At 35.1% G+C, this 13,381-nt stretch overlaps 1 protein-coding gene across 4 annotated transcripts in view; it reads left to right on the plus strand.

Annotated features, from left to right (window-relative positions):
* LOC149792003 (uncharacterized) overlaps window positions 1-13,381 on the plus strand; it is a 105,410-nt gene that overhangs the window by 32,908 nt on the left and 59,121 nt on the right. For all 4 annotated transcript variants that reach the window (XM_089970497.1, XM_089970499.1, XM_089970500.1 and 1 more), the window contains exons 7-10: window positions 1,032-1,116; window positions 7,798-8,048; window positions 10,256-10,487; window positions 12,499-12,756. In XM_089970497.1, coding sequence (XP_089826623.1) covers window positions 1,032-1,116; window positions 7,798-8,048; window positions 10,256-10,487; window positions 12,499-12,756 — 826 coding nt within the window. The remainder of the gene's footprint in view (window positions 1-1,031; window positions 1,117-7,797; window positions 8,049-10,255; window positions 10,488-12,498; window positions 12,757-13,381) is intronic.

Consider the following 13,381-nt stretch of genomic DNA (forward strand, 5'->3'; position numbering starts at 1 on the left):
CAAAATTGTCAATGAGCTAGGTAATCACATATTAACCAGGTGATCTTGTATTTAGTTGTATGGGCTCATTACCAGTCTGGAAGCCACATCTCCAATTTGATTTTGATCATACTTGAAATATGGACTATTGTTATGAAATTCTTGGATTACTCTGATTATATAGTGAGATTATTGCATATTGTTAAGGTGAAATTTCATCTGATTTGCTGAACTTGATGACTCTGGAAGCCATATTTTTGTCTGATTTTGATCAAATATTTAATATAGACTTAAAACTCAAAATCTAGCAGGAGTTTGATAATGTATGGGACCCATGTATATTTATGAGGTGATCTTGTGTGTGATTGGTTCAGTTTGCTAGCACTCCAGAGACATTTTTGATCCAGTTTTGATTAAATTTGGTAAATAGGCTTAAATCATCAGGGTGTGGATGAGCATGATACAGTGATGAGGTCCATGTATATTAGTGAGATTTATAGCTACCCTATTTCTGATCAGATTTGTATCACACTTGATCCAGAAATACTAATGTGTTTTACTTTGAGTGAGTTCTATGCATAGTTTGGAAGATAGTTTACATAGTTTGTGTTCTTACAAGACTACACAGGCCTGCTTTTTGAATTGGACAACTGTTAAATTATTTTGAAAACCATTTACATGATATCAGACCCACATTGGATTCATATGGGCTAAAAGGGTTTTAAATCTAGTTTTCATATTGAATTAGTGTCCCTTAATCTAAATGTATAAATCCTGCCTTACATACCTTTTCGGCTCTCCACCTGTCTCTACACTTGCCTGTCAGATTCTTGTTTTGATTAGATTCTAGACAGGTGGGGAAATGTATGAAACATGCAATGGCAAATTCTGTTTGCAATATAGGTTTTTTGGAAGAAGTAAATTGCCAGAACTAATGACAATAAAGAATTCAGCTAGCTGTTGATTTTTATTGAAAATTCTACACTTTAGCTGTATCAGTTTGACAGATTTTCACCTCATGTTTATTTTTGTATTCTTATTTGTCACTTTAGAAAGAACTTGGATCGTCAGTATTCTTGGAATGTGTCCATCCGGTCCAGGACAAATAGTGTGAGCAGCTTAGCTAGCACCGGAATGGTAAGATTAAATACATTCCTAAGTACCTACTGAGTGTTTTCCTCTTTCATTGAAACAATAAGCATAAATTCAGTTGTCTTCATTGCCAGAAGATAAATGACTTTTTATATGTAGGACGTTGATGTAGATACAGTACATAGCATTTAACTGACATACAAATGGAAATTTACTTTTATTTGTGAGACATACATTTTTGCAGATTTCATGGTTGATAAAAGCTACAATTTCAGTAGATGCCATGAGGAATGATGTATCTCAATACAATAAGAATGGTGTCAGGGCTACCTCCTGCAGGCTTAAGGATGTAGAATAAACTGATACACTCACCTGCAGGAACTGTCGTGGCTTAGTGGTTATCATGCTTGATTTGAGTCCAAAATTGTACAAGTTTGAGTCCTAGCATCAGATCTGGTATGGGATGGCTACCATGGTGGGTAAGGCATTTTATGTCCATTTGTCTCAGTACTAAATAACCTACTTGTGTTGCTGTGTCAAAAAACACCAGATTAGTTCATCACAGGCATATGTTGAATTTGATATACCATTAAAATAAAATGTTTAGCAAACCATGAAAATTCATTCACACAAATGTAAATTTGGAGTATTTCATATCATAATTGTCTCCATACTTTTCAATGATATTTAAAGCACTTATGATAGTTTGCCAGTTTATAGTACTAATATTAGTATGCCTGTTTACAGTACTAATAATAGTATTCCTGTTTGCAGTACTAATGATAGTTTGCCTGTTTATAATACTAATAATAGTATAATACTAATAATAGTATTCCTGTTTATAGTCCTAATAACAGTATGCCTGTTTATAGTACTAATGTTGTTGTTGTTGTGGGGTTTAATGACATATTTCAGCACACGATAGGATATACATGGCGGCCAGTAATAATGGTGGAGGAAGAACACGGGGAAAACCCCATAAAGAACCACCGACCCACAAGAAGCTACTGGCAAGGTTTCTCACATACCTTCATTGGCTGAATCCGAGACTTGAACCGCCGCAGACAGCGGTGAGATGGCAGTGATCCGTAATGGAGAGCGCTTTAGACCACTTGGCCACTCGGGGCCCCCTATAGTACTAACAATAGTAGGCCTATTTATAGTACTAGTAATATTGTGCCTGTTTATAGTGCTAATAATAATATGCCTGTTTATAGTACTAGTAATAATAGGTCTATTTATAGTACTAATAATATTGTGCTTGTTTATTGTGCTAATAATAATATTCCTGTTTATAGTACTATTTATAATAGGCCTATTTATAGTACTAATAATAATATTCCTGTTTATAGTGCTAATAATAATATTCCTGTTTATAGTACTAATAATAATATGCCTGTTTATAGTACTGATAATGGTATGCCTGTTTATAGTACTAATGATAGTATGTCTGTTTATAGTACTAATAATAGTATGCCTGTTTATAGTACTAATAATAATATGCCTATTTATAGTACTACTAATAATATGCCTATTTATAGTACTAATAATAATACGCCTGTTTATAGTACTAATAATAATATGCCTGTTTATAGTACTGATAATAGTATGCCTGTTTATAGTACTAATAATAGTATGTCTGTTTATAGTACTAATAATAGTATGTCTGTTTATAGTACTGATAATAGTATGCCTGTTTATAGTACTAATGATAGTATGTCTGTTTATAGTACTATTAATAATATGCCTGTTTATAGTACTAATAATAGTATGCCTATTTATAGTATTAATAATAATATGCCTGTTTATAGTACTAATAATAATATGCCTATTTATAGTACTACATTACTATTAATAGTATGCCTGTTTATAGCAATAACGATAGTATGCCTATTTTAATAATAGTACAGTGGAACCCCGCTATAACGCGATGATCGGGGTCCATAAAATCGGATCGCGTTAAAAGTGGGGTCGCGTTAATGCGGGGTTTTACAATATTTAACTTTTTTTCCGAGAACATATACGTGTATACATGTACAATGATCAAAAGTCGGCTTATCATCAGATGAATATTAACTGGAATGCATTAATTAAGATATATTCAAAATAATCGATGGCTAATATATTTATAGGTTATTACTGTGCATTAAAAACATTTACTGATTTTTATTTGTTTGAACGATAATACAGATTGACCGATAATACCAGACTATCGCTATATCGTGAAAAGTGTATCAACACCGTATGCTACCGTGCCGTCGTGGCATGCAGTTCATCCATAATGGATGTAATTTCATTGAAAATCGTACAGATTTAAAATATTCAATAATTTTGTAATAGTCTGAATTCGTCGTGTAAAATATAGGATGAACAAAATATTGAAACCATTTACTTGCCATCTGATATCGTACGGTCATTGCATGCAGCTATTCCCGGGTCTACATACGGTGTCTGTACAAATTTCATACCGCTAAAATTTTATCATATGCGACAACTGCAAGAATAATTAACAATCAACGCATGATTTCAGCGTGCAAATAACTTTTATTTCAGATTTTGTAAACCTCAAAAGAAACATGTGAAAACTGCTAAATTAATCGTTGCGCAAAGTGCAAAGTCAGTGTGGTTCCAAATTTAAATTTCATCATTTCTTGAAAAATATATCCAATGACGTTTGCTTCTTTGCCGCGAACTGTTGGGTTCTAGCAAAGTCAAGAATGTTTCTTAATTGAAGGACTTTGACGCTGTCAACATCTTGTGTTTCCAGCCACCTTAAACTTGCTTCTAAATGTACTACTGCTTCAGACACTTTTGGTGGGGGAGTTGGGGTGCCATCGTCATCGTTATCATTATCGTCACTGGTTTCAGGTTCTGATTGTGCAGCTTCATTCTTCCTGCTGACATTTGTAACAATTTCGTCATCTGATATGTGTTCGTATATAGGGCAGATGTCATCTACTGAATACCAGTTAAGGATATCATGATGACTGTGCTCGTATTTTTTGAGTGCTTCTTCTGCTAAACGTACGTCGTCTTCAGTGAATCCTGTAAATTCAAGCTCATCGTCACTATCATTTTGTGTCGAGGGCGTAAAAGCTGGCCCAAGACCCTTTATCCAGCATCGTTCAATACAGCGTGCAGTGATAGCATCCCAGGCTTTACCTCCAAGGTGACATACTTCTTTTAAGTTGAGTAATGCCAATGATGTGTCGACGGATGCGTTATTATCTGCTACCATTCCCTTTATCATTTCACGGCGATAATTTTGTTTAAATACAGAAATTATGCCTTGGTCAAGTGACTGGATTTCTGACGTAGTGTTTTTCGGGAGGTACGAAACTTTGATCTTGCCATCACTGCTGACAAGATTTTCCGCTGGGGGGTGGGCAGGGCAATTATCCAGCAGGAGGAGAGCTTTTTCCTCCAGCTTGAGTTTTTGTAAATGAGCCCGAACATCTGGAACGAATGTTTTGTGAAACCAGTCGTCAAATATGGAGCTATTCATCCAAGCATTCTTGCTGTTAGTGTACTGAAATGGAAGTGCCTTCATATTTACATGATGAAAACATCTGGGAGCTTTCGATTTTCCAATCATCAGAGGTCTGACTTTGTGGCTGCCAGACTTGTTAACACAAAATAAGAGAGTCACTCTGTCCTTCCTCTTCTTGAAATCTTCTCGTTTGTGACTGTCAGTCTTGGTTGCAAGGGTGCGATCGGGTAACATTTTATAACATAAACCAGTCTCATCGCAGTTGTAAACTTGGTCGGCTGTGTAGCAACCGTCCTCCAGCAACTTTTTAAGCCCAATCGGGTAGGAATTGGCAGCCTCTTTGTCAGCGGAGCGGATTTCCCCAGACACAAGAACTTGGCTGATAGCGTGCCTTTTCTTGAATCTGTCTAGCCAGCCATTACTCGCCTTAAATTTGGAATCATCTCCATTGATACGGCGATCAAATTTCTCTGCTTGGGCTTTCAGAATTGGGCCAGAAATTGGAACACCTTCTGAGCGAGCTTGTACAAACCATTGGTACAAAGCTGAATCTAGGACATTGTCATTAGCTAACTTAACCCTTTTACGCTGTAAACCAGTTTCCTCTTCAAGAATGTTGGGTAGACTACGGAGCTTTCCTTCATCTGTTTTCCACCCTCGCAAAGTGGACTTGCTGATTCCTAGATCTCTGGCAAGCTGAGTTTGTTGTTTGCCCTTCTTTAGTTGATCTAGGGCATACAGTTTCTCTTTAGCAGAAAACGACTTGCATTTTTGAACTTGCTTTTCCATAACAGTAAAATATTTTTTTATATAAGCAAACAAGGTACACAGATAAAGCTCGATAACTAAGTAATGAAGGCCTGCAATGGTTACGAATCACTTTTTATATAAAACAAAATTAAGCTGAACGGATGTACAATTTCGTACCCTTTTAATTTACAGATAATAAAGTGGATATTATTTACTTTCAACTGTTTGTTGTTTGATCACACCGCCAAGCACAGCATACATGTTGGCGGCTTTCGTCCTTTGATGTTTATTAAATTGTGCGACTCTTGTATCAACCACAGCTTTGTCTGCTGCTTGGCTGTGATTGCAGTTAAATAAGAAGCCCATGTCAGCTATTGTTTGAGCAATGACTGTATACAGAATTCATGGAAGACAATCACAAAGACGATTTACTGGCTTTATTCATGGATCCGTAATAAGTAACACTTCCAATAATGTTTACTTCGGCTTAACAATTCAAAAACCTAATGAAACCAGTTTTCTCTTCTAGAGTAGAATACGGAGCTTCACCACAACCTGTTCAAATTGATAAATTTCAGAAGCCAAGCGTTGTACACACTATTTCTCGTACGTTATATATATCATATTATTTTAGAATTCATACACGATCACTTCTCCAAAATCACTTAAAGAACCTGGATAAATTGTTAAGTTCCGATCGTTTATTATTAAAAGTCATACGCGAATTCTTCCACCAAATTATAATAAACGTTTTACACACTATTTCTCGTACGTTAAACAAATATTTTCACGGTCCGATAAAAATACACGTAAATGAATTTCAAATTTCAGGAACCATGCCACGATCATATTATTTTAAAAGTCACAACTAATCTCATGCCCAAAATGAAGTTAATTTCTTGTTTTGTTTTTTTTTACTTTTCTCCAAAATTTTTTTCTCCATGTGTGAATGAATATACGAAATTTCGGGAGCCATGCTACGACCGCGTTATATCCGAATTCGCGTTATGGCGGGGCGCGTTATAGCGGGGTTCCACTGTATGCCCATTTTTAGTACTAATAATAGTATGCCTGTTTTTAGTGCTAATAATAGTATGCCTGTTTTTAGTTGTTATTGTTGTTGTGGGTTTAACGCCATTTTTCAGCACACGATAGGCTGTGTATGGCGGCCAGTATTACTGGTGGAGGAAGAACCCGGCAAAACCCTGGGAAGAACCACCGACCCACAAGAAGCTACTGGCTTGCTTTCTCACATATCCACATTTGCCGAATCCTGGACTTGAACCCACACAGACAGAGGTGAGATGGCAGTGATCCATAACGGAGAGCGCTTTAGACCACTCGGCCACTCGGGGCCCTGTTTTTAGTAGTAATGATAATAAGCCTATTTATAGAACGAACAGAGAAGACTCTTTCTCTATACAGTGTTTCTGGATTTAAATAGAGTAGATGATGTGGGCCTGTCAAATGTACTGCTTTATAAATGAGGTCACTATACAGTGTATTTGGAGTAAAATGCAGTTAACACTTCCATCATGTACAACATGCATTTAATTCTATGAGCTTTTAACTGCACAAAGAGGCCTCGAGTGGCCGAGTGGTCTAAAGTGCTCGCCGTTACAGTACACTGCCATCTAAACCCTGTCTGCGTGGGTTTGAATCTTGGATTTGTCTAATGTGCCAGTAGCTTCTTGTGGGTCGGTAGTTGTTTCTGGGGTTTTCCCAGGTTCTTCCTCCACCATTTATACTGGCTGCCATGTATTGCCTATTCTGTGCTGAAAAATGGCATTAAATCCTACAATAACAACAACAACCTCACAAAATTGTCAAATTTATTTGTTCGAATGCACAATTCAGATATTATACTGAATACATTAGTTTTCCTGGTAACAGGATCTTCCCTGAAGGTTGCTTATGAATTAATGTCTGAATCAGAATGTCCTTTGTTCCTGATATATGCGGGCTCTCATCCGATACTGTCACATTTCTACCCTACACTAGAATACAGTTCTGTACATCTAACAAAACCTGCCATTTTTCCAAATGATCTATATCCATCTCTGAATATTTAGAGTGTAGGTGGAGTTACATAGTAGTGTGTATAGTTTAAGCTATGCATTCCAAGTTTGTTGAAAGGATATGTAAGAAGGGCAGCTCCTTTGGGAGCAGAGTTAATTTTTTAACTTGAGTGGACTTGCCATCGATTTGTATACCCATACTTGGAAAATGATCTGGGCAGCCATGAACATTTGGTCAGCATGGTTCTATTGCCCTTGCATCCAACCATGCATGTCGACAGTCATACACAAATGGGCAGGGTAATTTAGTTCCTGTTTTGTTCCATAAGTATTGAGACACTGAATAATTGAATTATTGGTTTTATAATAACCTACTCTGATGGTGTAGATTCTATTCCAAGAAAATGGAAGAGCTTGCTACATAAATTACTCAAAGATACAAAGTTCTCTAAATATACAATTTTTCAGGAGAGCACTACAGGATCATATATGAATGAAATAGATCAACTGTCCATGGATCTTTCCAATGTGGAAATTACAAAAGCTGACCTTGAGGATAAGATTGACTCACTTGAGATTCAGAAAATATCATTCCAGCAGTCTGTGGCTGAGATGCGAGGGGAAATGCGAGGAGAAATGCACATGTGGGAAAACCAATATCATGAAGTTCAGAGGCAATACAAAGAATTACAGGCTGAATTTCGAGATCTGGAGAAAAGGTATTTACCTCAGGTCATAGATAATGGAAAAGATAAACCAAAGTTAAGTTATGCTCAAGTGTGGTTTTATGAGGAGAATTATTTTTGTTGGTGATTATCATTGTGGTTGAAAGCAAAGCATAGTGACAGTTTTATATGAATAGCAATTGAGAAAATTTATCATTGCCCTGTTATTGTTGAAACAGATGTTGTGTTCCCAAGAACCTTTGTTCTAATGATCTTATTTTCAAATAGTCTTGTATAGGGAATACAGGTTGAATTGCACTAAATGCTGTGTTGAAGTGAGATCTTACACTGAAATGGGAAATTTTATCTTTGGAAAGAAAATGGAATGAAGAATGATTGGAAAATTAACACAAAACAAATGTAATTATAAAGCAAATGCAAAAGAAATGATCAATTGAAACAGAGAAAACAAAACAATATAAATAAAAATATAAATGCAAACTGAGAAAACAAGTGCAAAACACATATTGATGGATGATAAATGAAATCAGCATTTTAAAAATAGGAATAGCTTTCCAGAATGGCTTTCAATCAATACAACAATTCCATGCCAGTATGGATACACTTAAAATGGGCTCATTCTTATTCCAGAAACAAATGATAGAAGGGTTGTTTCCCTTTTTATCATACTACATTGTAATATAGCTGTAGTTGTATTTCAGTTTGCCTTAGTTTAAATGGGATTTCCCAAAGAAATAAAACTGTTAACCAGTCTTGCCTTAATTTAATGGGATTTCCCAAATAAATAAATAAACCAGTTTTGTCTTTAGACAGAACAATAATTACATTTGTGACTTTTGACACTCATAATGTGCTGAAACACTTCATGTTTTAATCTTTAAATGGACAAATATTTATAAAAAAAGAATGAAATAAACTAAGTCACCAGAAGGTGGAAAATTGTCAATTTTAGAAATTGGAAGTGCCTGATGAAAAAGAATGAATAATGTTTTATAAGTGTAGTTCAAAATTTTTTGATAGGAGGCAAAAGTATGTGTATGTATACGTATGCATGTTGTATGTGTGTCTATGTGTATATGACAGAAAGAGTCACTATAAACAGTGCTAAACACATAAACAGTATTATTTAAATAAATAAATAAATAAATAAATAAATACAGTGATATAAAGGAATTACATAGCAAGAGACACAGAAGGTAAATTAAGTCTCCAGGAAATAGTACACTGTGACTAACTTGCACAAAAACAGAGTAAGACATAACCACAGTTACTGTAGTAAATCACATCACCTGGACAGTAAATGAAGTGAATTTTGTGTGTGAGAAATGAAAATTACTTTGCGTCAGCTGCAACAGAATGTATTATGTATGTAGTTCCAAAAATGTTCAACAGATTTGAAATGTACTTCATATGTGTTGTTTGTATGATGGAGTCACCGTAAGCTGTACAGAATACATGAACATTAATATTGAATTAAACCTCCAGGAGATGGTATACAGTGAGATGTATTTGATGTAATATGGAAAGTAGCATAAAACAGTGAAGAAAGAGAATAATTGTTCAGCAAAAAGAACTCTACAGTTGAAGATAACCAGTGATTAGTACTGATTTGTCCAGTGTATGTGGTTTTATTATAGTAGTCAGAAACTTAAAATTCAATAGTTATTGCTGTGTTCATCCATTTGTATGTGTTTGAAATTTGTATTATTATTATTATTATTATTATTTTAACCTGTATGTTTGAGAGACTGCAATAACACAGAACTTGAGTCTTGACAAATTTGCAAGCTTTTTTCTTAACTAGAATATCTGATGTAAAATGAAGAAGAAAGTAAATTTGCAGTTGCTACCAACCATAAAATGTAAATTATCATACTATATTTCTTTATTAGATTTCAAAAAAATCTTTCCTTTAATGTAGTTAAAAGAACTTTTATGTGAGTTTTTATGTATAAGCTGCATATGTTGAATACTTATATTGGAACGAATATTGTAGCAGAATAATTAGGTTTTATTAAAACAAAGCTTTTAAATCGGGATTACAAAATTTCAGTTCCGATGCAACCTATTTCTGCTTTCTTTACTCAGGCTAAGAATGCACATTTGCTGAGGCGTGAAAGATCATTATAGTGTCCCACATTGTTAACATGTACTTGATGTTTTGAGAATCAGCTGTGCTCAGTTTCAAATCTCTGCCTATTCCATCATTTTACTGACGTTTAGATCCACAATATTGACAGATACAACAAAGAGACAGTTGAGGCGGAGGCTAGACAGAAAGAGTGGACCAGTCAGAAAAGTCAGTATGAAAGCATGATAACAGAGCACCAGTCTCATTTTACAGAAGCACAGTCCACAATCTCCAGTCTGCAAACCAGTCTGAGTGAGACCGAAGCAAAACTTAAAACACTGTCCACAGAATATGACCAGACCCAGGCTGAAATAACACATATGAGGGAAAGATTGGACCAGGTATTGAAAAATTGAAAATATGATGTATCATGGGTGATAATACTTAATCTTAATAACTGGTTTATAAATGTTCTGAATTATTATGTTAATATAGATTGTTTTGTTATTTTAATAACTTTTACATATTTAAATGATACCATTTGTAAATACATTATTGTTACTATACACTTATGTTAATATTTTGGTTGCTTTAATTACAAGCTGTTAAGGTACCATACATCAGTACCATGAACCTAAACTGGCCACTGCTGGAACTGTAAAGTTAGGCCACTGCACAGATGTGTTAATGTAGAGAGGTTTGATCGTTATTATATTGGTCATTTTAAGACAAAACTAATGGGTCAGTTTGGGACGAAACTAATGGTCTGAATTGGGACATAACTATTGGGCCAGTTTGGGACAAACCTAGTAGGCAAGTTTGGGACATAACTAGTGGGCCAATTTGGGACAAAACTAATGGGCCGAATTTGGACAAAACTAATAGCCAGTTTGGGACAAAACTAATGAGCCAGTTTGGGATAAAACTAAAGAACCCCAAAAATGGGACAAAACTAATGGGTCAGTTTAAGACAAAACTAATTGGCCAAATTGGGACAAAACTAATGGGCCAGTTTGAGACAAAAATGATGGGCCAGTCTACAGAAGATGCAAATTTAAGATAGTGCTAAAACATTTGTTAGGGCTGTGGATGAATCCTCTTACCTTTCAAGTAACCTGCTATAAAACTCATCAACATGTATTCATTCTCAAATTCATCAGAGAATTGAGACACTGAATCAGTAAAAATATTTGCAATGATTTACTTATCTTTTGCTGTGATTACTACTTTTAGTTACCTCCTCCTCCTTCCAACCCTGCACCCTGGCAACACATGAAGATCCCTAAAACTTGCAATTTTCAACATTATAAATAATTTTTGCTAAACCAAACTATATAATTTTGACCCAGATACATCACTGTTCTCCGTAGGCTTTTTCAAGTTTTTGGTGAACATGGTTTAGATATTAATCTAAGCAAGCAACAAAAGTTGCAAAGTCCACTACTTAAAGGAATACACTGAAGAATTTACATGTATTTAATCCATTTTGAAAGAGGATACATACAGTGTCATTCCGCACTTCAAAACCATCCTGTGAAACCCTGTCCCAGATTCAGTTTTCATTTAGTTAGCAGGTCTGAATTATAAACATACTTTCTTCCCTTGAAAGTTCTTAATGCAGTCATAATAGAAATATCAATCAATTTCAGGAATGAAATTAAACTCAGAAAAAGGAATCCCACATATGCTAATTAAGGTAGCACTAAGGTTTTGGCTACAGCTAGGGTTAAGGATTTACCTGTTAATTTTGAAGACACCTGCTATCAAAATAAAACTCCTTAACCATTAACATTAATTTTTAAACTTGTCAAGGAATGGAGACTTGGCTGAGAAAACAGATTCTTCATTCATAAAGTTACACCAATCCCTTCATCAACACATGAAAAACCCTAAAACTCAAAAATGTTTGCCACATAAAGAACCTGTACTGAACTAAATTGGAGATAATTCACATATAAGGCAGTGACAAATGTGCTGCAGGTATTTTTTGATAAAGATGAGAGTGGACAATTAATATGGTAGATTTATTTCACACCAGTCACTCAGTATGAAAAATAGATCTTTGAGAAAATGGACTGCAAATGACGTTCATTGAATCTCAAAACTTGTAATCTTGAACCCATTTATTACAAAATAATGTGTTTCTGTACTGAAATTGTCTCATTGAGTATACAATATTAAATCATGCATTCTTGGCCCCACTGTAAATAGCAGGGGAGACAGTGGAGATGAAGTATGGATATATTTCAGTCAGACATTGAACACATGCCAATCATACCACCTAAAGAAAGCCTTTTCTGTGAGGTTTCATCATTGTGTGGGACTTTTATAGAATATTAAGTTTACATATTATATTTAGAGGTATAATAATAATCTTGTGCCATTCAGCTCTATTCTTACTAACTCTTCCAGGTTCTGGAAGGGAAGACAGGGGAAATGGCACAGCTTCAGAGGAGTGTAGTTGAGTTAGAGCAACAAAAGTCACAGCTAGCATCAGAGCTTAGATGTGTACAAGAAGAACTAAGCCTTAAAAATGAAAGGGAGAGAACTCTTAATGAAGACTTAAAGAAAAGAGAGGCTACTCAAGCTGTTCTGGAGGGCAAAGTTCAACAGATGTCAGAGGGCATGAAGTGGCTTGGAAGCATTAGAGATGGAGAGGAAGTTGAAAAGGTATCAAACAATGTTTGAATTAATATGTTATCCCATCATTACATATATTTCATTTAACGTGTTCATTGAAGACTTCCAAATGGTGTTAAACCCACAATAACACAGATTTCACTTATGTGTGCAGTGAAGACCTCCAGTTTTTTCAAGATAAAATAATGTCAGTTTGGAAGTTAGTTCTTCAGTTAAACAATAAAGCAAAGCAGAATTTTAGGTATGTTAGGACTATCAGAAATGTTACATCATCAGTTATTCTCAAATCATTTTTTAAAATATATACTCGATTTTCATATTTCTATTTAGATATGGCCTTTATCCACAATTTCGACCTTTCATGAAGTATTTATATGTCTAGGTTATTATTGAAATTCTTCTTATTGCTACTCCTTTATGGTTGGTCATATCGTGTGGTAGGTCATATCTTGTGGTTGGTCATATCGTGTGGTTGGTCATGTGGTTGGTCATATGGTGTAGTTATCATGTCTAGCTGGTTCTAAATAAAACGATCATGATCTAATGTTGCCATCACTGTGGCCATTTTGAAAACCTTGTTATTGTTCCTCTTCCTGAATGGATCGTCATATCAGCATGGGTTTTTTAATTCCTATTATGTCTAGTGCTGATTTAA

This window comes from Sinohyriopsis cumingii, chromosome 9, assembly GCF_028554795.1.
Source record: "Sinohyriopsis cumingii isolate HCF-2022 chromosome 9, ASM2855479v2, whole genome shotgun sequence".
Taxonomy (NCBI): Eukaryota; Metazoa; Mollusca; class Bivalvia; order Unionida; family Unionidae; genus Sinohyriopsis; species Sinohyriopsis cumingii.